Source organism: Notechis scutatus, chromosome 2 (genome assembly GCF_049901735.1).
Source record: "Notechis scutatus isolate UNSWTSFEM ecotype Mainland chromosome 2, rNotScu1.2, whole genome shotgun sequence".
Lineage (NCBI taxonomy): Eukaryota > Metazoa > Chordata > Lepidosauria > Squamata > Elapidae > Notechis > Notechis scutatus.
Genome location: NC_142010.1, coordinates 125,871,512 through 125,896,549, shown reverse-complemented (window position 1 = coordinate 125,896,549; position 25,038 = coordinate 125,871,512). Strand labels below are relative to the sequence as shown.

At 39.2% G+C, this 25,038-nt stretch overlaps 1 protein-coding gene across 2 annotated transcripts in view; it reads right to left on the bottom strand.

Annotated features, from left to right (window-relative positions):
• The window catches only part of SMURF2 (SMAD specific E3 ubiquitin protein ligase 2), a 70,664-nt gene extending 50,368 nt beyond the window's left edge, over positions 1-20,296 (bottom strand). Inside the window, exon 1 of one of the 2 annotated variants that reach the window (XM_026678765.2) lies at positions 19,792-20,296. In XM_026678765.2, the coding sequence (XP_026534550.1) occupies positions 19,792-19,843 (52 nt within the window). In that variant the 5' untranslated portion in view covers positions 19,844-20,296. The remainder of the gene's footprint in view (positions 1-19,791) is intronic. The other variant, XM_087956108.1, reaches the window with a different exon arrangement.
• Positions 20,297-25,038: the final 4,742 nt, after the last annotated feature.

The window sequence follows — 25,038 nt, the reverse complement described above, 5'->3', positions numbered from 1 at the left end:
TAGTGGACAACCAACTAAATATGAGCCAGCAGTGTGCAGCAGCAGCCAAAAAAGCTAATGCAATCCTAAATTGTATTAACAGAGGGATACAATCAAGATCAAGGGAAGTAGTAATACCACTCTATAAATCCTTAGTAAGACCACACCTAGAGTACTGCATCCAGTTCTGTTCACCACATTATAAAAAGGATGTTGAGACTCTAGAAAAAGTACAGAGAAGAGCAACCCGGATGATTAGGGGACTGGAGACTAAAACATACAATGAATGGTTGCAGGAACTGGGCTTGACTAGTCTAGTAAAGAGAAGGACCAGGGGAGACATGATAGCAGTCTTCCAATATTTGAGGGGCTGCCACAGGGAGGAAGGGGTCAAGCTATTTTCTAAAGTGCCTGTAGGCCAGACAAGGAATAATGGATGGAAACTGAACAAGGAGAGATTTAACCTGGAAATAAGGAGAAACTTTCTGACAGTGAGAACAATCAACCAATGGAACAGCTTGCCCTCGGAAGTTGTGGGAGTGCCATCACTTGAGACTTTCAAGAAGAGATTGGACTGCCATTTGTCAGAAATGGTGTAGGGTCTCCCGCTTGGGCGGGGGGTTGGACTATATGACCTACAAGGTCCCTTCCAACTCTGATTATCTGTTATCTGTTAACTAAGAGCCAGTTTGATCAAGTGGTGAAGGCACCAGACTAGAAACCATGAGACAGTGAGTTCAAGTCCCATCTTAGCCATGAAATCCAGCTGGGTGACCTTGGGCCAGTCCTCTCTCTCAGCCCAACCTACTTCACAGGGTTGTTGTGGGGAAAATAGGAGGAGGAAAATGTGTTGGATATATTCACCACCTTGAACTATTTGTAAAAATAATAAAGGTTGGGATAAAAATAAATCAAATAAACTCCCAGAATTCTCCAGATAGCACAGCCGCAGCATACCATTCTGGGAGTTGAGATCCACACATCTTCAAGCAGTCAAAGTTGAGAAGCACTACTTCAAACAGTTGTTGTGAGGCTAAAATGAGGAAGACAACCAGGTCTTTTGCCTGGAGTTCCCAGAGGATACAAAGACAGTAAATAAACAACAACAAAAATATTTTAGCTCTAGTAAATCATGACATTCTTGTTTTTCATGTATCACTGCTATCATAAAACTAATCTTCTAACTGAAGAACATAAATGTTGTATATATGGATATAATTTAAACCTGTCAAAATTCAATATGTAAGTCTTCATACAACTGATGAAAAACAATTTCGGGCACAGTATTTTGGTTCTGATAAATCTGGGGAACAGAATAATGAGATGTAGAAGAGAGATATCGTTATAATCATTTACTGGTGGTATTTGAGCCAAATAAATCTCAAATTTTAACTATTTCTGTTTAGTGCTCATCCCATTCAGAGACGATGAATCACTTCCCATTTGGCAAGCTTTCTGCCTACAAGGCAGACTTCTGTAAAGCTTTTCCTGTATCCTTGTTACAGGCTAACTAAGTCTGTATATCTAGCAATAAGCAAAACACCTAATGTTATTTGTGAGACTAGACTTTGTCCTGTTTACCAGGCACATATGAAGCTAAATAGTGCGGACTTAACTTTAATTCACTAGCATTATTTTAAAAAACCCTATGCTATACATGAAGTTTTGTAACAACAGAAAAGAAGTAGCAGTTGGCAGCAGTTTAATCTGACAGATATATTCACTAGCAACTATACAGTTTTAGAAAGAAATAATTAGAAAAGCTAAAATAGAAACATTACTATGTTACAATGATGTACAATACCATTTATTATGATATTAACATTCTAAAGGCAAGGTTCTATAACATTAAAATATGTGAACTCTTCTGAGTTATAATTTCCACAGATTTTCAAATAATTCCTTTAAAATTTGTGAGTCTGTGTGCAACATATGTGTGCAAACAGAAGCATAAAAGAGTGGGAGAAGAAACAGAGAAAAACATTTTAAAACTTCTGTACAGAATAAAGTTATTTGGTAGACCATCTGTTTAAAAATCATCATAAATTCACTTAAATCTACAAAGTCATTTTTTAAAAAGAAACACTTCAGCTTCTGGGCTATTAACAGTTACTTTTATAGAATTAACATTATTTCTGTATTAGTATGACCTAAGTCAACTTTGTACTTCAAAAGTCTTGGGCACTTTTTATTTTAAGACAACTTTTATTTTAAAACCTACAACTATGACTCCAGAGAATGTAAACAGGTTGCTGGAACTTTTGTGTTCTTGATCCATGGCGATTTCTAGCCAAGAGATTATCAGAGGCCCCTAATGGGCTGTGAGAATAATTTGGGAAATAGGAGAAAGAGCCACCATATCTGTCCGACAAGAGGATCTCAGCTCACAGAAGGAATGAGGACGGAGAAAGCGTCTCAGAAGGGATCCTCCCTAGTTCTTTGGAAAGTAAAGGCAAGGGAAGGGAGAAGTTCTTTCAGACTTGCGAGGTTCTGCTACTGTAAATTTACAATAAAGGTAGTGTTTAAGACTCTCAGATTTGGCTTCTTGTCTCAAAGGTTGACAAGATCTTATTTAACACCATGAATGCCTTTCTGTAGGACAGCAGAACAACTTGTTATTAAAGGAAGTTGTTGTTGTTGTTGTTGTTAGCCTACATTGGACTCTTTGAAGCTGACAATTGTATTCTGGCTTCTGCTTTTCTATTACTGAGTAATCCCCAAAGCCCTGTTTTCAACTTTTTCTGGAAAGGAAATTAACATTAGAACCAATCAAACCTCAAAAAGATGGCATTCCACAGAACCAGTCCATCATAGAAAAAAACAATGTTTTTGGTCCTGTAAATTTCCCAAGATGGGGAACAACCAGCTGCTTCTTCTGACCCAACTGAAGTGGGGAGAAATAGTCCTGCAGATAAGCCTGTGTCAAGCTATAACAAGCTTTGATTAAAACCATCACTTATTTTTTTTTGCATCTGGAAACTAATAGGAAGCCAGTGCAGAACCTATGAAAAAAATTTATGTGCCTATCAGCAGGCACCAATGAACACCTCGGAGACTACATATTGCATCAACGGAAGCTTCCATTATCTTTAAAGACAACTCCATACAGAACTCATTGCAGTAGCCTAATCATTCAAATAAGACACAGCAATCGAAAAATTTCCTGGTCACAGCCTCTACCTGCTAATCAAGCAGGATCTGTGAGTCCAGGAGGATAATGAAGTTGCAGACCTGCTCCTTCATGAGCAGTGCAACCCATCTAGAGATTAATCGGGGGGTACAGTGTAGAGCAGGGGTTCCCAACCTGGGGTGCTCGCACCCCCTGGGGGTGCAAGACGATATTCCAGGGGGTGCAAGAAAAGTCCAGGTAAATAATAGGATATTGGCTATATGTTGGTATTTTTATTTATTATGCAATGGATTAACTTTGTTTTCATTTTAGAGTTAAGTATCGTTATTTAGTGGCCGTCACATACATAGCTGAAAAGATTCAATCCTACCATATATTTAACGCGTTCAGTAGTTCCTAAAGTCTAAATTTCAGGGGATGCGAGGTTCGAGTGAAATTTCTTTAGGGGTGCGGGGCGAAAAAAAGGTTGGGAACCACTGGTGCAGAGAGTAAGGAAAATGACCATAACGTAGATATGTACGCTCTATTACCCAAGCGATGAGAGACAAAACAAGTATCTAGTCCATAACAGATATAGAAAATATTTTGAAGGGACTCATACAGACAGATACCTTTTTCACAGGAGTATTAAGAACAGCACCATCAGCCTGTCATTGTAGCCACTCTCAATAAAAGTAGTTTTACTCTTCCTTTGGAGTTGATTTTTTAGTCTACCTAAACTACAGGTAGTGGAAGACATCCTACACACACTATCCAATCCAGTTCCTTGGAATTAACAGGTCAGAAGGAAGCCCAGGTAATATTGCAGCATCGTGTTTCACAACAAGACTCCACCACAAAGAGCTCCCTGGGATCAGCCAGCAGAGATAGGCTGCTGAAGGGCTATTCCGTCAAGGGACCAAAATAACACCCCATGCTAGCAATAAATCAGACCTTCAAATTATTTGCCCACAAAATCTGTAAGAACATCCTCAAGCACTTGCTTGAAAACACAAATCCAATGCATATGGGGCAAACCATCCAAAAGGGTCCAGCTCTCTAGAGGAAGTAGGGAATAATCAATCACATCTGGATCAGGAACGGCCATGACAAAGGAAGATGGTAATACCCTCCATCTCCCCATCACATAGCAACTGTTTTAAAATGAAAATAAAGTTTAAGATCTCACTGCTCACATGCATCAAAACTGATATAACCTTTGACAGGCCCATAATTTTCATGGAGGTCATGAATTCCTGGCCTGTGCTATGCATGATTCTATTTAACTGGAGATTGAAGTCCCCAAAACCAATAGTGATCACTGACCAGGCCCAGGATCTCAGCAAGGGTTAATAACAAGCACTATAGCAGCCAGCACATCAAAAGGCCTAACTGAACACACATGCACTCACACCCAGCCTTTGGAACAGCTACCTTGGCCACAGATAAGACCAACACATCCCTTCCCTTCAGCCCTGGCATCAAGGTTGGTGTAGGACCTGAAGCTGAGCAGAACAGATTTCTTTAAGGGCAACATCAGTGCCCCCCATCCTTCAGCCAAATCTCAATAATACACATCAGATCTGCCTGTTTTTTTCACCACCAAATCATGGGTGGTTTTATAACAAACAAACCTGGCATTAACTAGCACCAACTGAGTCCTAGTAGCCCAAGTGGAAACAACAGATTTAGAAGAAATCTGCAACCTCTCTTCCCTGGAACAGCCTACTCAGTACCTCATGCTATATCTCTTAGCTCAGTAAAACAGATATTGCAGCCAAGTTCTTCACAAAACCCATTTCTGATTGCAAGCAGTTTCCACACACACACCCCACCGCTTTCCTACTACCTCTTCAATCTTTTAGTCAGTATTTAAGAAAGTTTTCCTATAGCTGTTGTACGCTTGGATGTCCTACATCTTTGGGGCTTCAACTTCCTGTTGAATTTGGATGATTGGCTTCTTCATTATCTCTTTAAAAGGTTATAAACACATTTTTAAATCCCCTTTCATAGCTTATCTTGTAATATTTTTAGTTCCAGCTTTGGTGTTATACTTTTGTTTTAAATTTCCAAGTGATCTGATATCAAATTGTTATAAAATTATTATTACAATATTGATCGTTTGATTTAAAGACTGTTGCAGATACTTCCCCAATATATTAACATGCATTTTATTCACACAAAATACTATGCAATTTATACCACAATAAACAGTACATTCAGAGGCCTGGAGGTTAAAACTCACATGGCATTAAACATTTTGCTTAAGAATCAAAGAGGACTTATATTTCCTGCATCTGAGTTCCACACTATATATCTGTGGGAAAATTCTCAAGTACTCTACTAAAAAAAGAAAAAAAGAAACATACTAAATCTAACAAACACAGCTTTTATCTGTACGATTAATTCCTACTCCCGTTAACAAATGAGCAAATGTGGGATTTTGAAAACTGGATCCGAGATTAAAAATAATAATAATAATTTTGCCACAGGATAAAAGTTGTGAAAAATATAGATAGGTTAGAAAAAGAGTAAAATGTATGGTAGTTATTAAGTATATCAGAATTTCTTCCTTCAATTGTACCCATCCAATCAATTCACTGCATGGATGTCACCTGATTGTCACTGTAATTTGTATTACCCAACTATTTCTGCTGTTTAAAGGACTGGGGAGGGGGGGGGGACAAGCACAGATCTTTAGATTATAAAATAAACTGTGCTAGATATGATGAATTCTCACAGACGCTCGTGGCACATCTCTACATTTATTACATTCAAAGCCCATAAAGAACAGAAATCAGGAGACCATGAGTTTTAGCTCCATTTTGGCATGAATATCCTTGGGCCACTCACTCTCAGCCCAAAGATGAAGGCAATAACAAACCAATTCTGATATCTTAACAAGAAAATTGCAGGAACTAATCTAGGCAGTTACCAGGAGTCAACACTACGGTATATGCTTGTACAGACGCATGAAGATACTGCAAACTGGTGCTTTTTAACTGCTGTTTTTAGCATCTTAAAAACTTTCTGATGAAGTTTCCCCTACACATACTTTTTATTATAGAAAACATAATTCTATCTACCATATTTTTCAGCCTGTCACATTCCGAAACCTTAAAATAGGAAAGATAATAATTATGCACATGTACATAAAATGTGACACAAAATGTTAAAATCTCAACTACCAAGTTACTTCCAAAGCAAGTTTTTGGTGTATATTTTGGCTGATATCTAAATCTGATCTAGACAACAGATTATTTGACATTTCACCAGCAACTATGGCTGGCATCTTAACAGGCAAGATGGTCTAAAAACCATAGGTAACTGAGAAGATTGATTGGCTTTCTGTCTCTATAGCCAGGTATCCTGGGGATTGATTGCTCTGGTCCATGGCTGGACCAGTACTGAAAAGACACTTTAGATTAAGTCTTGTAAATTCCTCATCAGTTCCTTTAGCCCAGCAGTCGCCAACTGGTGGTGGGCCTTGAGAAAATTTTGGTGGGCCACAGAGAAATCTCACCCCCAGAGCACCCCCCCCAAAGCAATTAATCCAGGCTGTGCAGAAACACAAGGCTGCACCGCCCACATGGCCCGCAGGAACGTTCCCCGCCCACTCACTCCTTACCTGGCAAACTTGCCTGCTAAAATTTCTATTTTTCCTTTTTCTGACCATCATCTGTTCTGCTCTGCTGGGAGATTTAGATTAGCTAGGAAGCAGGAAATGGTTGGATTTCTTGCTTTCTAGCTAGTCTTTAGATCTTCGGCTCTGCTTCCCTTAGGACTGAAGGTTTGCTTGCAAACAAATTCAGCGCAGACTCACAGCGAGCAAATTTGAGAGACTGAGCTATCAAATGGCAGATAGATCACTGAATGATTCTGTGAGCAACTCAATTTGCCTGCTTTGCCTGATTTTGGGTAAAAATTGCTTTTTTTATAAAAAATAATAATCAATATTTACATATATGGTGTGTTGCGAGTTAATTTTATGAGTTTGCTTGCAAGCAAATTTTATGTGACAGACTGAGCTAGCCAATGGCAGATAGATAGATTTCTGAATGAATCTGTGATTCTGAGAGCAAGTCAATCTGCCTGCCTGCTTCGCCTGATTTTGGGTAAAAGTTGCTCTTTTTTATAAAAACTTCAATATTTATATAAATATTTATAATATTTACATACAAGCCACGCCCAACCAAGCCACACCCACAAATTAGGCCATGCCCACAGAACCCGTTAGTGGTCCCTGGTATCTAAAATTATGAGTTTGGTGGTCCCTGAGGTCCAAAAGGTTGGCGGCCCCTGCTTTAGCCTGTTCTATAAAACAGGATATGCAAGGTCTTCATATCAGCATTTTCCTTATAGGATTTTTAGATTAGCTATCAGAAGGAGAGAAGAGGTGGGTCAAGAGTTTCCTCCAATGAGCAACAACAAGAGTTACACAATCACGTTAACCACTCCTCAGCTGAGACATAATAAAATTAGTTTAGCTCTTTAACACCATTGGCATTGTGAGAACATGAAGAAGTGGAAATGCTTTTAAGCTAGTACAGAATGCTTATGTCAAAATATCTAATACACTTTAGAAAAAATATGTACAAGTACTTTAAATATCCCCTGAAATCCTGCTGTGCTGCTCACTGTGGTATCCCAAGGAGGAATAAACGAAGAATATTGGGAGTGTATATCAATAATATATTAACAACAATATAAAATCCCAGCAGGTATACCCAAAACCTGAAAGACATCTCAGTTGTTCAGCTAAACCAAGCAGGCACCTGTTAGGCAACAGCAATGCATGAAAATACTAGTATAGATGACCACTGTAACGGCATCAGCAAAGGTATAATTTCACACTGTGTACGAAAAAACAGTGCTAAGCTTGTATTTACCAAGAAAATCATATGACTAGACACTGTAAAACAATTGTCAATGTAGCTCTGGATAAGTGCCTTTCAGGTCAAATGGCACAACATGCTACTGAGGAAGAGCTGGGAATTTTTCAGAATAGTAATGGTGTTTATAATGTAGCTAAGTGAAAACCTTTGGGATGTCTAGTTGCTGATATTGCCATGCAGGAAAAGAACATCCAAAGCTGCAAAAAATAGTCAAAGCATAGGGTACAAGAAGCCTGAAGAGGAAAGTTGATATGAACTGAGTATACCCTGACATTTTAGGCATCAGTCAATTGAAATGGACTGGAATTGGACATTTTCCTCCGAATATCATAAGGTAATCCTCAATTGATGACAACTGAGCCCAAAATTTCTGTTGTCAAGCAAGAGAATTAAGTGAGTTTTGCCCCATTTTACAACCTTAAACGAATCACTGCAGGAGTTAAGTTAGTAACAGGGTTGTTAAGTGACCCTGGCTTCCCCATTTGACTTTGCTTCTCAGAAGGCCGCAAAAGGTGATCACATGACCCTGGGACACTGCAACCATCATAAATACATGCCAGTTGCCAGGGGTCCAAATTCTGATCATGTGACTCTGGGGATGCTGCAATGGTCATAAATGTGAAAAAGATAAGTCACTGTTTTCAGTGCTGTTGTAACTTCAAATAGCCACTAAACAAATGATTTTAAGTTGAGGACTAGCTATACTATTTACATCCCTGGATATCAAAAATAAAAAAGAAATGAGGTTGATTTCATAGTCAGAAAGGAGATAGCAAGGGCAATATTTGGGTACAGTGCAGTCAATGATTGAATAGCATCAATTAGATTTTGTAACATCCCTTTGATCTCATGATTATTCACATTTATGCTCCAATCCTTGATGTGGAAGAGAAGTACACTGATGAGTTTCATGGTCAAATTCTATCTGAAATCAATAAAACATACAAGAAAAATATGCTGTTGTAGTTGAAGACTGGAATGTCAAAATTGGAAATATTATGGAAGAAAATGTAATTGGAATGTATGGCATAGGAAATTGAAATCAAGCAGGGCAATGTCATTCTACTAATCCAGTGATTTTGTTTCATTGCTAACACAGTTCTCCAACAACTAAAAACAATTCTTGTATACTGTACATGGACATCACCAGATGGAATACACTACACAAAAATCAAACTGACCATGTGATTTTTTTCAAGGATATGGAAAGCTACTGTTAAAACAACTCAGATATGACCAGAGTATGCAAACTATCGTACAATATATTTAATTTCAAATCCTGGCATATCATAGTCCTGATACAAAACTGTACACAGGTCAGGAAGCCGCCTAGATGGAACATGGTGAAATAAATAGGCTCCAGGTCATCAAAACTAAAGCTGTATGTTCTGTCATGATTTTTAACTTATATACTAAGTATATATAGTGAGAGGAACTAGATTGGAAGAAGATGAGCCTGGTTTTAAAACTGGAGGAAGAAACATCAAGGACCTGCTCTAAGTAATGTGAAATTATGCTGATAGCTGGAAATGTAAATGAACTGCAAATTCTAGACACGAAAAACAACTCTAGAATTAAACATTTAAAAAATGAACGAATGATGACAGGTACAACAACTAACTGAAGATGAAGATACTGAAGTGGTAGCTTCTGCTTTTTTGAACTGACTATAACCAATAAATGAACCAGTGGTTTTAAAAATTGCCATAGACTAGCAATAGAATAGCGATGAAAGCTTTGGAAACAATATTCTGATGCAATGATTTTCCTATACCTACAACGATTAAAATCATACAAACTTGTTTCCCCTGTTGTAGTCCATGAAAGCAAAAGTTGGACTTTGAGGAATCAGAGCTAACACCAATTCAACGGCACATAATAAAAAAAGGTTAGCAAGCACTGCTATCACATGGTTTTGCCTTCTACAGTTCATACATAGAATACTTAATAGGAGTTTTGCTATTATTGGATTCTATGGTTTTAAGACTAATTTAATAGTTTTCCTCCTCCCACCCTTTAGCAACTTGAAATCTTTATGACGAAAGCATAATCCATTTAAATTTGTATCTTTTCTGTCATAAGCCCTGGGCCTTTCCTCACTTTTACCTAACCACAGCATAAACATGTCCTGGCAACATTTTTTTTCCTGCCACGTTCCATTGGCACTGCTTTTATCTCATCCCCACTCCATAAATAAGACAGGCTTAAGTAATATTTAGCTGTATTAATTTAAAGTAGCATCTTCACTCTTAAGCTCACATAATCTCAATGGCAACTGCAATTTATGTAAAATCTGTTACGCTTCTCCCATTTTATCAGAGGCAAAGCTAGGTACAACTAGAGGATGGCAGCAAAAATTTGCGGTTTCCAACTGATACAAACATACTACCTCCCCTCCAGTCCCTGGTAAGTCTCATCTGCTACTGTTCTACTTAGAACAGGGGTGTCCAACCTTGGCAACTTTAAGACTTGTGGACTTCAACTCCCAGAGTTCCTCAGCCAGCAAAGCTGGCTGAGGAACTCTGGAAGTTGAAGTCCACAAGTCTTAAAGTTGCCAAGGTTGGACACCCCTGACTTAGAATGATAGGTACTGCAGCCCTGTGCCTATTTACATTGCACAACTGGGCTACATTATTCAACTAGCAATACTATAGCAGTTTTAATTTTATTGCTCTTTCTGGTTTAGCATAAGGCTGAAAAAAACATAACAAACTGATATACAGGTAGGCCCTACGGACTCCTGAACAAAAAAATATCTTGTAAAACAAACAGTGAGTTATTTATCCTGACCAGTTATAGAAACTGTAAAAAAATTTGCAAAAATCTTAACTTCGCTCACAATCAGTTTCAATACAATATTTTTTCTGGTTGACCAGTGTCTTTAAGAATTCATTAATTTTATAACTGATGCTCAAAGATGGTATTTTTTTCTAGTCTTTGTAAGCCTCTGGAATCTTTATGTTGTAAACCTGTTATCTAGCAAAGAAAGAAAATCACTAGTGAAATTTATCTGATAGAAAATAACACGTGAAAAAACTGGTTGCTTCACTGGAGGGAAGAAATACAAAGACTACACAAAGATTAAGTTCTTTGAAAGTACATTGCAATGGCCAAACTGACACACATAAGAAGTCTATAAGTAGAACGTAAATGTAGCCCTTTTGTATCCCCAGCTGCTCTTCCTCCAGCAGTGAGCATTGAGAAGCACATTGTCTGTTACTAGAAATAATATATAACTATGATGACTACAAGTTATAAAATCTTTAGAATAATTTTATTACAATATCTGTAAAGATATTGAAGAGGGAAACAGACATGGAAAAACAAGAAGAATTTTTCAAAAGATCTTTGAACTCAAAAAGAGGTTAAATCACAAATTGGTATGCTAAAGGACACCAATGGACAGACAGAAAACAATTCAAATGAGATTAAACTATGAAGAATGGATACACACAATACAGTAGAGGTGTCAATATCCAAGTCATCTTAAAAGATATTCCCTACTTTACAAAAATCTCTAATGCAAGAAAATGAAGTTAGATCAACACTCTGGTCATTACTGAGTCACAAGGTTACAGAAGCTGATGGAATCACAGAAATAATGGCAAAGCAACAGAAGTATCAGTAAAGGCTCTAACCAAGCTGTGTTGGCAAATATAGAGAACAACACATTGGCAACAAACAGGAAGAGGTGTTCTAGTACCACAAAAATATTTACCAGAGTGTGCAAAGTATCATAAAATATCCCTAATTTTGCATGCTAGCACAATAATGTTTAGGATCATCAAACACAGATTAGAGTCCTACATAGAAAAAGATGCCACAGGAATCTGACTTTAGAAATGGCTGCAGAACATGAGACACTAATGCATGCTGGGAAATTGAGAAAGCCAAAGGATCCCATAGAAACAGGAATCCCACTGGGAATCCCACATCTCATCCTCATGAGCAACTAATTACAAGTCACAATTTGGACAGAACATGGTAAAACAGACTGACTCCAAGTTGGCAAAAGACTGTGACAAGGCTGTATTCTCTCCATTATTATAATTGTTGGCCACACAGTCTGCATGATGTTCAGACTAGATCTGGCATTTTATTTACCTATCAAGTCCTTCCCAAAGTCCTGGGATAGGGAAATATTGTTTAATTATGTTAAAAAGTGTCCTCACAGCGTGTAAGCTATCCCAAGCAAAACTGCCTTTTGCGATTGACTGTGTGGGTGACCTCGTCAATGCTGATGGTGTAGATGCACTGCTTCAGTTGTTTTGAGAATGCATCCAAGGTGCCTATTATTATTGCTACTATCTTTGCTTTCATATTACTTCTATTTATACTTCTATTTTATTATTTTTACCAGTTCTTTCTCTTCTATTCTGCTGTCTCCAGGTGCTATTACTATATTTTTATCCTGCCTTTTCAACTTATATGCTGAATATATATTAAGGAAAGATGGATTGGAGGAAAATAAGCATGGTTTTATAATTGGAGAAGAAACTTCAATAATCTGTCCTATTGCATTAACCTGATAGCTGAAAATAGAAAAGATCTGCAGGCCTTAGTAATAAAACTCAAGGAGCACAGTGAACAAATGAGACTAGAATTAAAAAAACAAATGAAACTGAGAAATCAACTAATTTAAGAATGGGTAATAAAGATATTGAAGTGGTAGATAATTTCTGCCACTTAGGATCAACCATATAAAGGAACAAGCAGTCAAAGATTCCATTGCAGACTAGCACTTGGTAAAGCACCCATTTAGGTCTTGGAAGATATTCAAATGTCATGATGTCTCGCAGCTTACAAAGATCAGAATCATGCAAGCTATGGGGGATCACCAAACAAATCAACTTAGAATTCTCAGCTGAAGCACAAATGACAGGCTTGAATGATCTTATTTTGAACATATTATACAAAGACCTAGCTCCCTAAAGAAAGCTCCAATGCTAGGAAATGTGAGAGGAAAGAGAAGAGGATGACCAACAACAATGTGGATGGACTCAGTTTCAATGGTGATGAGGGCACCATTGGAAGATCTGAAAGACCGGGTTGGAGACCAAGCCTTAATGGTATAGAAATATCGTAGAAGGACTGTAAGTGAGCAGTTCATGTGAGGAAGCCTTCTAATATCCCTGAGCTGGTAGCCAATATTTTGAATTGGGCAGCTAGTAGTAACTAATACAGCAACTTTAATATTCCTACCATTCTGCAGTAGCTGGTTGCCCCACCGGCAGTTTGGCCACTGGTTTCTGTGCCAACTGCAACTTACATGTTATTTCCAAAGATAGGCCAACACAGAATACATAATACTCCAACCACATTCTGATCCAGATGTGAGTTTGTAAAATTGCTGTTATAATCTATAAATCTTTTCTGTGATATATCAAGCACCTGACAAAATGTACCAACTTTTTAAGAGAATGTGTCTCGCCCCAAGCAAAAAGTATATGAGATATGGGTGAGGTGCCAGGCATTCTCTATCCTAGCCCCTATGCTCTACAACACATTCTGCAGAGGTATGTTTTCTCCCTGTATTTTGCAAGACAGAATTGCAGTGGTGATTAAAATGTTGTTAACCTTTTTCGATTTTCAACATTTCTGCATAAATATAACCTAAAATGTGAACTGTTCTCCACAATTCAACAAATGAGTTAAAAATATACTTGTTCATTTATTTGTTGAGGAAAATTATTCAATAGCAATAGCACGTAGACTTATATACCGCTTCACAGTGCTTTACAGCCCTCTCTAAGCAGTTTACAGAGTCAGCCTATTGCCCCCAACAAAGTGGGTCCTCATTTTACTGACCTTGGAAGGATGGAAGGTGAGTCAACCTTGAGCCAGTGAGGATCGAATTGGTGGCAGCCAACAGAATTAGCCTGCAGTACTGCATTCTAACCACTATGCCAACACGGCTACATATTTGTGTGTGTGTGTGTGTGTGGCGAAAGCATGTGAACCTTTGCTTTCAGTAACTGGTGTGCCCCCCCTCCCCCCCGGGAACAATAATTGTAATTAAACATTTTTGATAAGTGTACATTGTCTTGCCAATTTGGTTTGAAGGAATTTTAGTCCATTCCTCCTTATAGAACAGTTTCAACTCAAAAATGTTGTTGGGCTTCTTCACATGAACTGCTCACTTCAGGTCTTTCAAAACATTGCTATAGAGTTAAGGTCACGATTGAGATTTGGCCATTAACTTTCTTCTTCTTTAACTGTTATTTAGTTCTTAGTCATATGGCCTGTGTGTTTTGCATCATTGTCTTGCTGCATGATCCATTTTCTCCTGAGCTTCAGTTCAAACACATACTTTTCTGGTAGAATTTGCCAATACAGTTCAGAATTTATATCAATGACAGCAAACTGTCCTGATCCTGATGCAGCAACGCAGGCCCAAATCACGATACTGCCACCAGACGAGACAAGGTTCTTATGCTGGAATGCAGTGTTTACTTTTGCCAGACAGAATGCTTTTCATTGAAGCCAGAAAGTTCTATTTTGGTCTCATCAGTCCACAGAACATTCTTTCAATAGCCTTCTGGCTCATCCATATGGTCTTACACAAACTGTAGATGGGCGGCAATGTTCTTTTTGAAGAGTAGTGGCTTTCTCTTTACAACCCTGCTATGCACATCACTGTTTTTTATGTAGAAATGCTGAATATTCATAAGGATTCACAAAAGTTTTAAGCAGTCCTGCAACTCTCATTATGCCTTCATGCCAACTTGATCATGCCCAGATTTATAATTTTTCTTTACTTGTTTACTTTGTTTTTAATTCATGCTTTTTTATTCACTGTCGAGTCTTAATTATTTAGAGTGTTCTAAAAAATATATAAAGAAATAAAGCAACAGCCTCAGTGGCTCAGTGGTTAGAGTGCAGTACTGCAAGCTACTCCTACTGCAATTTGGCAGATCGAATCCCAGCAGGCTCAAGGTTGACTCAGCCTTCCAACTTTCCGAGGTGGGCAAAATAAGGACCCAAATTGTTGGGGGCAACCAGCTGACTCTGTAAACTGCTTTGAGAGGGATGTAGAACACTATAAAGCGGTGCTATTGCTGTTCCAGAATTGTTGTTACTTATTGTACAATGACAGCACAGAGACAGACAGATGGTTTATCTGAAGTACTTTCTATCTATACTGAATTTCTCTTCATCTCCAGTCCTAGTGTAATTTTTCTTACCATTTTCTCCCTGTCTTATATTATTTAATACATGTCTATCATTCCCAATCAAACTCATTCTGTTTTCCTCATAAGGGTTAGTTCTAGCTCCTTGATCACTATCTTTTGCAATTTTTTCAACTCTTGCGCCAGATCATATTTAAGAATCTTCTATTCCTTAAAATAATATCATTTAAAGTCACAGACTGAAAACACAAGTTGTTTTCAAGAAGTATAACCAAGAAGAATTTGAGAGTAGTTTCCAAGAGACAGTGATGTATTTTTAAATTTTGAGTGCCTTGTTTTGCTTTGTTTTTGTGTATATCCAACTCATTTTCCAGATAATTCTAGAAATTCTTTCTGAGTCATTTGGTTCATGTTAGTTCAGGTGTATCAATACAAAATAAAAACCAGAACTGCTCACAAGTGTTTATAAAGTGGCCACCAACTTGTTTGATTTTTTTCTCAAAAAACATGTCCTTAAACAAGACAGACTAATATAATTCCCATACTTCATCATTTCCTTAATGACTTAATGAATACAAAATAGTTGTTATGCTACTCTTGTGTATTGTATTTATTAAGTTTTATGGTATTATAGGTACTTCCTTATTATAATTAGGATTCAGCATCTTTGTGAATCCATAAATTCAATAGCAATATACATACTCTTAAAAAGCATTTAAACTACAGCATTAGGTTGATAGAACAATCTTTCATTCAAAGTATTATGCAAATAGTGTGTAAAGCATCTTCCTTAAAGTTTATTTGGTGTGTCATTCTGTGGAATGTTCATGACTGATACATGAAGAACAATCTGAAATTCATTAAAAATAAAGTCTCCATTGAAACAATCTCAAATCCTATATGTTGATTTCTTGGCAATTATGCAAAAGTAGTTTGCCACTTTCTTCCTGGATTTTTTTTTAAATTTAGCCGTCTATTATACTGCTAGATGTTTTTTAAATGCAGATAAAGCTTTTATCAAGCAGTTATTTGCCTCATTCATTACATTTATGATTCAGATATAGATACTTTCCACAGCTATTTTTATTTAAAACTGTTGCTTTTACCTTTTTTCTTTTCAGTGAAAATCTGTTAAGAAGTGAGAATCTGAATAGTGCATAATGCATTTTGATTAATAGTGCTAGAAAACTATCACCTGTAATCCCTAAAAAATGATTTCTCAACTGTGGCTCAGTACAGAAAGCAGAACAAACCTATATTTTTAAAAAAGCATCTGGGCCTTTTCCCTTATTAAAAAATGAAGGAAATCCAAAATCAACGCTTCAAACAATCAAATTCTTTTCCAACTTTAATTTATATGAAGCAAATGACATTAGTAATCCCTGACCTATGTTAATACTACTGTCATTAATAGAAAAGTTGAAGGAGAAAATAATTTTTATCCTAATATGTATCCATATTTGTTTAAATAATTTATATGGCTACCCATTTAACAACTTTGGCTCTAGGTGACAAAAAATTAAAAAACCTCAATTAATTAAAAACAAATTACAACTATAATCAACCAATATATCACACGTTAGTGATCAGAAAAGAACATTGTGTCTTACAATCAGAGTTTTTTTTAAAGCCATAAATAAACCAACCAACAAACAAGTTGGCTGAAATGCTGAGAGAACAATAAGGTGTTTACTGAGTTAGAAAAGGCCAAGAGAGTCAGGGCCATCTGATCTCTGGGAGGATGCTGTTCCACAGGACAGGTGCTGCAACAGAGAAGGCTTAACTCCTAAGTCCCACAAGATGGCGCTGCTTAATAGAAGGTACTCAGAACATGGCCACCATGTTGGTTCTGGTAGAGTAAGCAGAAACAATTTGAGTAGGATGTCTGACAAATAATATATCCATATATTATTGATAACTGAGAAAAAATATCACAAATGATTCCATTTACAACTGTTCAAAATTAATATGGAAAAAAACTATGAAAAGATCTTTTATAAAATTAGGTCTTTGTAATGATTATAGAATAAAGACCTATGTAACACTTACAGCAAAGGTATGCGAAACATTCCTCAAGCATTCTTAAAGTTTCACAAAGAATCAGCCTTTTCTTCTAAATCAGGCCTAGGCTAAATATTTTATTTGGCTGCTCAAAATGATAGTTGGGCATTAGGTCCAAATCAATTCTTGGACTCACATCAAACATTACCCTGTAATTTATCAAGTTAGTCACAACAATGTTTCTCGCTAGAACCTTTAATGTTTACATCCTGAAAATAGCTAATTGAATCCAGTTTTTCCAAACTATTTTTCAGACTGTACCATCACACTCAGAGATAGCAAATTTGAAATATGTATTACATGTTTGCTATATAATTAATCTAGACAAGAGGTTCCAAAATTTATGGAATCTGAAGAGTACAAAGAAATCAGATTCTTTAGCATCTAAACATACTGATAGAACACAGCTATTCAAACAGTTTCAGTTAAATTTGTAGTTTCAGATATTTAAAATCTGCATAATTTTAGCATCAAAAATTATTGGAAGTAATTGTTTTATCAGGATGAGAAATCGAACTGCAGGAGGCATGGAATTGAGACATTCTACAAAGCCTTAATATATTTTATTCAGAAGTCCCAAAGTCCTGTATTGCTTACTTCTAAATAAATATTATGATTATAGCATTTTTTCTTTAAATATTGTTCCAAAGCATCTTAACTACTGAAGATTCCCTAGACTATGGAAAAAGAGACATTATGTACAGACTTGATAGTTTGTGAAATGGTGTATCCTCTCCAGTGCCAAATATTTTGTTGGTATATGATTACTAAGAATAGACAATTCTAATTCTTATTGTTTTCAAAGAATATTACAAAATTGCTTGGTAACCAAATAAAATACTATTATTTACTCAAGGTTCTTAGGATCTATGTGAGTACATTGAGTTTAAAAAGTGTACCTCTTAAATTAACTGTGTCTGCCATTTGAATGAGTTCTTAAAATAAATGAAAATCTGATTTCCCTTTAATCTCTTAATTAGGATATTATAATGAACAATGTCATATATATTAGCATGTAACAGAAAAATTAGAAACTAAAGTAGAAATGCAGAGGTAAAAATTGTTCAAAAATATTTTCCCCTTTGCACATCAGGCTTTTAAAGTTTAAAAGATAGATTTGTTCCACCGTATGATAGCTTAGTAATATCAAAAACAAAATTACAAAACATTTCAAGAATGTATTTGAAAAACTCTACTGAACACAGTGGAATTAACTTTCTGAGTAAAACATGGGTTGCAGATTTATTGGAACATAAACATGTAAGATGTATATCAGCAATCATATACAATACTGTAAATGAAAACAAACCTAACATTTTAATGTTTCAATATATGAAAAAATATATTGGCATTTAAAAACTTGCTACAACATCAAAATATAAAACTTGTTTATGTTTTTATATACTTCTGTAACAATCCTACATAGAATTGATTGAGACCAAGTTCCACCAAAAGGATGTATTTTGTTTAAAGTACAAGTAAACTGCAGTATTAAAAGGTAGGGTTTGTTTGTTTAAGCTACAGGACTCATCTACTTCAGATAGATATTGATGTAAGCTGTAAATGTTCTGAAAAATCTAATTACACTTGTATTCCATACAACATCCCAAGGAGCTATATACCCAGGTAACCTTACACAACCTTCCCCTATGGTGGTTGATTCAAGAGAGCAGCGGAGCACATCAAAACAAAGAGTACAAAGAGGCGGAAAACTGATTCAAGTTTACACTCAAAAACTTTGGAACTTACACTAAACCTTCAAGTGGACTTAATCCTAGAAGCGTTGCAATATTTAATTTCAGACAGCGTAAACCGTTTACTGGCTTTAATTAATCCCCCTAAACCCTGCAAATAGTAGAATCAGAGGAAGAATTAAAACCATGGAAAGGCGGAATCCGTCCTGCTCACGCCAGCGATTCAAACTGGGATTGTTTTTCACCTTTCCGAATAACCAGCCCTGCAAGTCCTTGCGGCGTCTATTTCGTCTCTAGGATTTCACTTTTCTTTTTTTTTTTTTTCCGCGGCACACCAACCTTTCCGTCGCCCTTCCCTTTCCAGTCCCTCAGCCGCATCTTTTTTTTTTTTTGCCCAGATTTTTTTTGGTGGGGGTGGGAGAAGAGTTTACTTTTCTCCCAAGGCCTGAAAGCTTTCGGTGGAATCCGGGAGCCCCCAGGTTCAATCTCAAAGGCACCCAAGCAGCTTGTTCCCACCCGGGATCGGAGCTCTTCCCGTCTCTTCTCTCCAAGCTCCCCTTTCCCTTCCCTGCACCGGGCCCTCACCTCCCACTCCCTCGCCGCCCAGAGCCGACCACTGCCCCGCCGCCCCCGAGAACGCTTTCCTCCCTGCGACCCTCTCTCTCTCGGACTCCCTCCCCCTGAAACAAAGCCGGGCCACGCTTTCCTCGCCACGCCACCCACGGGACGACCCACACATTTCCTCTCTTCCGCACCGCACCCCCCACCCCAAACCCGCTCCCAGGTCAAGGGGCTCCCTCAGCCGCGGCGCCCTTCCCGACCCCTGGTCCTTCCCAGCCACACACACACACACCCAGGCCTGGCGCCCTCCGCGGGCCCAGCAACGTGTGCGCCCGGCAGCCCCGCACGGCAGCCCTCCTCACCTGTCAGGCGCAGCTTGACGGGCCCGTTCCTCCGGGGGCCCTGGTTGGACATGACACCGTGGATCCTCCGAGAATGCGGCGCAGCCGTTCTCGGGCCCTCCCCGCCAGGGACGCGGCGGGGAGAAGGAAGGAGGGAGGGAAGTCAGGCAGTCAGGGGCGGGGAGGGACGGGACCCTCTAATGGAGTCGGGCCGGCCGCGGCTCAGAACAGCAGAAGCAGCAGCGACGTTGGCGGCGGCGGCGGCGGCGGCGGCCGCCGAAGGAAGAAAAGCCCGGATGTGCCCAATGTCGCCATGAGCGGGGGGCAGCGCCAAGAGGAGGAGGAGGAGGAGGAGGAAGAGACGCAGCCGCCTTGCCTTCCGCCCCCTGCCCGAGGCTCAGCCGGCCAGGGCAACAAAGCGAGAGGCCGAGAGAGCAGCTTTGACTGGGCGAGCGCGGCTATTGCTACTGCTGCTGCTGCTGCTGCCGCCTCCGGCCTTTAGAGCGCTCTCCAGGCTGCAATGAGCAAAACCCCGATTTCGTCACGCCCTGAGGGAGTCCCTCAGGGCGTCCCACATAGGCTTCCCCTGGCCGTAGAAGTGGGGCGAGAATCCTCAGTCAGACCCAGGAGCGCCAAGGACTGAGCCCAGCACACCCAAGGAGGGTATCCCACACTCCCGGGGCGAAGCTGCTGGGCCTGCCTGAGAGTTCAGGCGGAAGCCCCTTCGTCTTTGAAACACCTGGGCTCCTCGGTCAATTTGGAGACTGCACGGATTTCGGGCTTATTTTTTCAAGGTTTCCCTCTCAAACACTGAGAGAGGTCACTTTTGTTTATGGCACTCTAGAGTTGTTGAGTGTAGACTTGTGTTTTGGGCCTGGAGAAATTTCCGTCTTCAGTGTGATGTCATTCACGAAGCCTTCCAATATTTACAGTTGGTGGCTATAGTTACTCAAGTTGATCAGTGATATTAGGATCACTTCCATCCGAGGTCCAAAAGATTGGGGGTTTCATTCATTTTCCTACTCGAAACAAGATGAGGAAGCTGTTTAGCTGGAGCTCTGGGCGAGGGTCAGCCTGTTAGCATATAGATCATCCTCTATTTACAACCACAGTTGAGACCAAAATTTCCATTGCTAAGCAAGACAGTTGTTATATAATTTTTTTGCTCCATTTTATAGTCTTTCTTGCCACAATAAAGTGAATTACATTACTGCAGTTATTAAGTTAGTAGCACATGTTAAGTGAATCTGGCTTCCCTACTGATTTTGCTTGTCTCAAAGTAGACACTGCAACTGTCATAAATACAGGCCACTTGCCAAGCATCTGAATTTTGATCATAAGGCCATGGGGATGCTGCCACGGTCATAAGTGTAAAAATGGTCATAAGTCATTTTTTTTCAGTGCCATTGTAACTTCAAACAGTCATGAATAGTTGTAAGTCAAGAACTACCTGTAATAAACACATTGTCCTCTAATGTTCTTTGGGTTCACGATTCCCAGATAGATGTAGTTCTCATTTTTTAGTTCGATGGGTTTCAGGAATCTAGGTCCCTGGTAACTATTTGGGCTGGCAGAGCATGAGTAAAACGAAATGGTAATTCAGCAACTAGCAGAAAAGCAAAATCTGGAGTACGTGCCATGAATGAATATTCCATATTTAATGCTTGAATTAAACATTGGATTACTTATTTCATACAAGGATTGGCAATATTTCTTCAATACAATCCAAGATAGCATGGTCAGTGGTAAAAGATGAAAGGATTTGTAGTTCAGTATTGAAGAAGTCTCAGTAGATGCTACTACAGTATTGACTACTCGCTGAAAACTATGTAGAAATCATGAATGGTTAATCTTGGATAGGGGCCCACTAGGGTTGTAGGTTAGACAGGAGCGTTTAAAAGGATCTGAGACTAGGACATTGACTAATGACTTGTGTGCTATTTCCAAGAAAACAGTATGGATGTACTGTATAGTAATCAGGAGTTAAGTTCAAAGGTATTTTTGCTGTTTTAACTTCCAGAAGATTGTACTATGGCTTGCTAAAAAACCTTGGAAAGCCAGTAGTATACAAGTAATATTAGACTAGATCAGGCATTTTAACCCACAGCCTGCAGGCTGCACGTGGCCATGGAGAGCTAGTAATTCAGTCCCACATAATAATAAAAACTATTAAAAATAAAGGAAGTTTGTTATTTATATATATTAACTATATTATATATTTTATATGCAGATCAAGACAATTGCTCTTTGCTCAGCCCAGCAAGCCAAAAGGTTGGGCAACCATTGGCTAGATGGCAAATTATCCCTACTGTTGTTCAGATTTCTTTCTATTTTATCTACTGAGGTGGTATTCAGCAGGTTCTGAGAATTGGTAGCAGACATTTTGAGTAGTTTGGAGAACCAGCAAATACCACCTCTGATTGGAGATTTTACAGTATCCTTCCCCTGCCACGCCCACCAAGTCACACCGACAGAACCGGTAGTAAACATTTTTGAATCCTACCACTGTTTATCTAGCATCCCTTCTTAACCAAAGCAGCCACATATCCTTCTAAATTAACTTGCAGACATCAATGGTGTCCTCACAGTTAAACAGCAAAGTTGTACGTGCACCTGATTTTTAAACAAACTTTAAAATCAGATGCAAGTACAACTTTGTTATTTAATTGTGAGGAGGCCACATATGCCTGCAGGTTAATTTTAACCTTATTGTTTTAGAAGAAAGATACTTGTATTTGCTTCTTTTCTAAGGTTATGAAGTTATTTTTTTCTCTAATTTCCTCATGTTTCTCCTTCCTAAATTCTTTGGAATTGTTCTAAAAGCTCAGGGTGATATTTAATCATGTAGATCAGGGGTGGGCAAACTTTTTGGCTCGGGGGCCGCATTGACTTTTAAAATTTGACAGACGGGCCGGGTCAGCACAAGATTTTTGGGAATCACCCCCTCCTCTCCTCCTTCCCCTCCCCTCGGAGGCTCCCTCCCTTGGAGGCCCTCTGAGTCAGGAGTTGCTACCGCCGGCGCGGCTCCACGGCTCCACTCCCGCGTTGCCTCGGGAAGGGAAAGGCAAAAGGAAGAGCCGCGGCAGTGCTTTGCAACGGGAGCAGCGGTACCGGAGGCTCAGGCTCAGCAGCTCCTGGTTTTGCCTTTTCCTTCCCAAGGCAACGCGGGGACTGGAGCTGCGCGAGCTGCGCCGGCGGTAGCAACTCCTGACAGCCCCAGCCGGACACCTGAGCGGAGCCGGGCGAAACTGCCTCTTGCTGCTGCCAGAGCACCGCCGGTCGCCTCCAAGCAGCCTGCCCGCCCACCGGGCTTCACCTCTGCCGCGCGGCTCGGAGCCAGGCGCGAGCGCCCGCAGTTAAAACGAAGCCGAAAGTTGCTGGGAAGTTGCTCGGGTGCTGGGAGCAGGCTTTTAAAGTGCCGCCCGAGCAGGACCGCCGAGCCGGAAGCGGGCACCAAGGCAGGGCAAGCTCCACCAGCAGCGGCCTAGCTTTAGGTGGCTCCAAGCAGCCCGCCCTGCCCGCCGGGTGGAACCCTTCCCGCTCCTCGGCAGGAAGACGCTCCAGCCTGCAAGCTTTGCCTTTGCAAAGTTTAAGCCTGGAAGCCCCGAAAAAAAGGGGGATCGGTGGGGACTCACCTTCGGAGAGGTCACACTCGAAGGTGATTTCGAACTCCCAGCTGAGGCCTTTGCAAATTTCTTTCCTACCCTAGATCGCTCCGCACTGTTTTGCAGCTTTGGGGGCCACGCGGCACAGGGCAATTACGCCACGCCCAGCGATTTTTTTTCAGGGGCGGGCCGCATTGGACAGACCAATGGCAGCGATTTTTTTCAGAGGTGGGCCGCATTGGACAGACCAACGGGCCGGATGTGGCCCGCGGGCGTAGTTTGCCCACCCCTGATGTAGATTCTAATATACCTAATGGTATTTCTGGAATTTGTACCTATAAGCTAAAATGAGAGATTTTATATATATATATATATATATATATATATATATATATATATATATATTCAATTTATTAGCTACGTTAATTACCAGAGTGACTTTGCAAGAAGCAGCATATTAAGTCATCTTGAATTTTAATAATATAGTCTTGTAGATAAATATCTGAACTTGCAATAACAAGCAAACCCATCTATCCTGACATAGGACCCCATTGAAAAGTCTGGCAAGTTAGTTATTGATGGAATTATTATTACTCACACTGTATGAGATGACTTGTGACTAACTTCAGGATTGCTCCTACAATTTTTCAGCTTGTGCTCTCAAATATTTTAATATTTATATCATTGATGCTGATGACTTTAAATCACTTACTCAGGCGTCATTCTGTTGAAACTCATTGCAGAGCAAGTGGCTTAATGTTACTGGTACAAAACAAACCTCAATAGATCTTTGTTATAAGTACAAGGATTAACATTACAATATCAAGAGGATATGTAGATGGGGAAAACCAGAGATTTTCTATGGCAGAATGAAACTATTCTGTATCCTGTACAGATGCAGATAGATAAACTCCACAAAACATCCATAACAAAGTACTTTTATTGGTTCATCAGATATCCTCATAACTCACATTTGTGACAAAGTTCTTCTTTAATGACCAATCCTTTGCATATCTGTCTTGTAGGTAAAAAGAAGGTTTATCTCCTATCCTTTTTTCCCCATCTTGTAACGATAGAAGTAGAACAGTTACCACGAGTCCATGAGTTCAGCCAAGAGTGAGGAAAACTCCCCCAATCCATCGAGGGTCAATTTATTGACCAATTAGAATTACAGATGTGGTCATGTGACATGGACTACATTTCCCAGGACACCTTAACTACATTTACCATGATGCATTCCCTTAAGGGAACAGCTCACAATTGCTACCTAACTATCCAATTCCCATACACTGGCTGGACAGCACAGGAACACTGAAATATTATTAGGTTATACTTAAAATATGCCTCCCTGAAGTAGCTATATCAAATCTAGAGTCTCAAATTGATAATTGTTTTAATTATTACAAATCAAAAGCATCACTTGTTCAACTTGAATTACTTTACACATTACAAAAATAACAATATCACCTTCTAGGGGAGATGGGTGGCATAAACATTTAATAAATAAAAGAAATTAAAAATTTAATTAATAGCCACAAATCTAGTGCCTATGATCCTTGTAACATAAATCATAGTCACAAATGAAGGCAAATATATGTGTCTCAGGAAAATGTTGCAAAATCCAATCTGGGTCGGTGACTGGCACCAGAGGTTTAATCTTCTG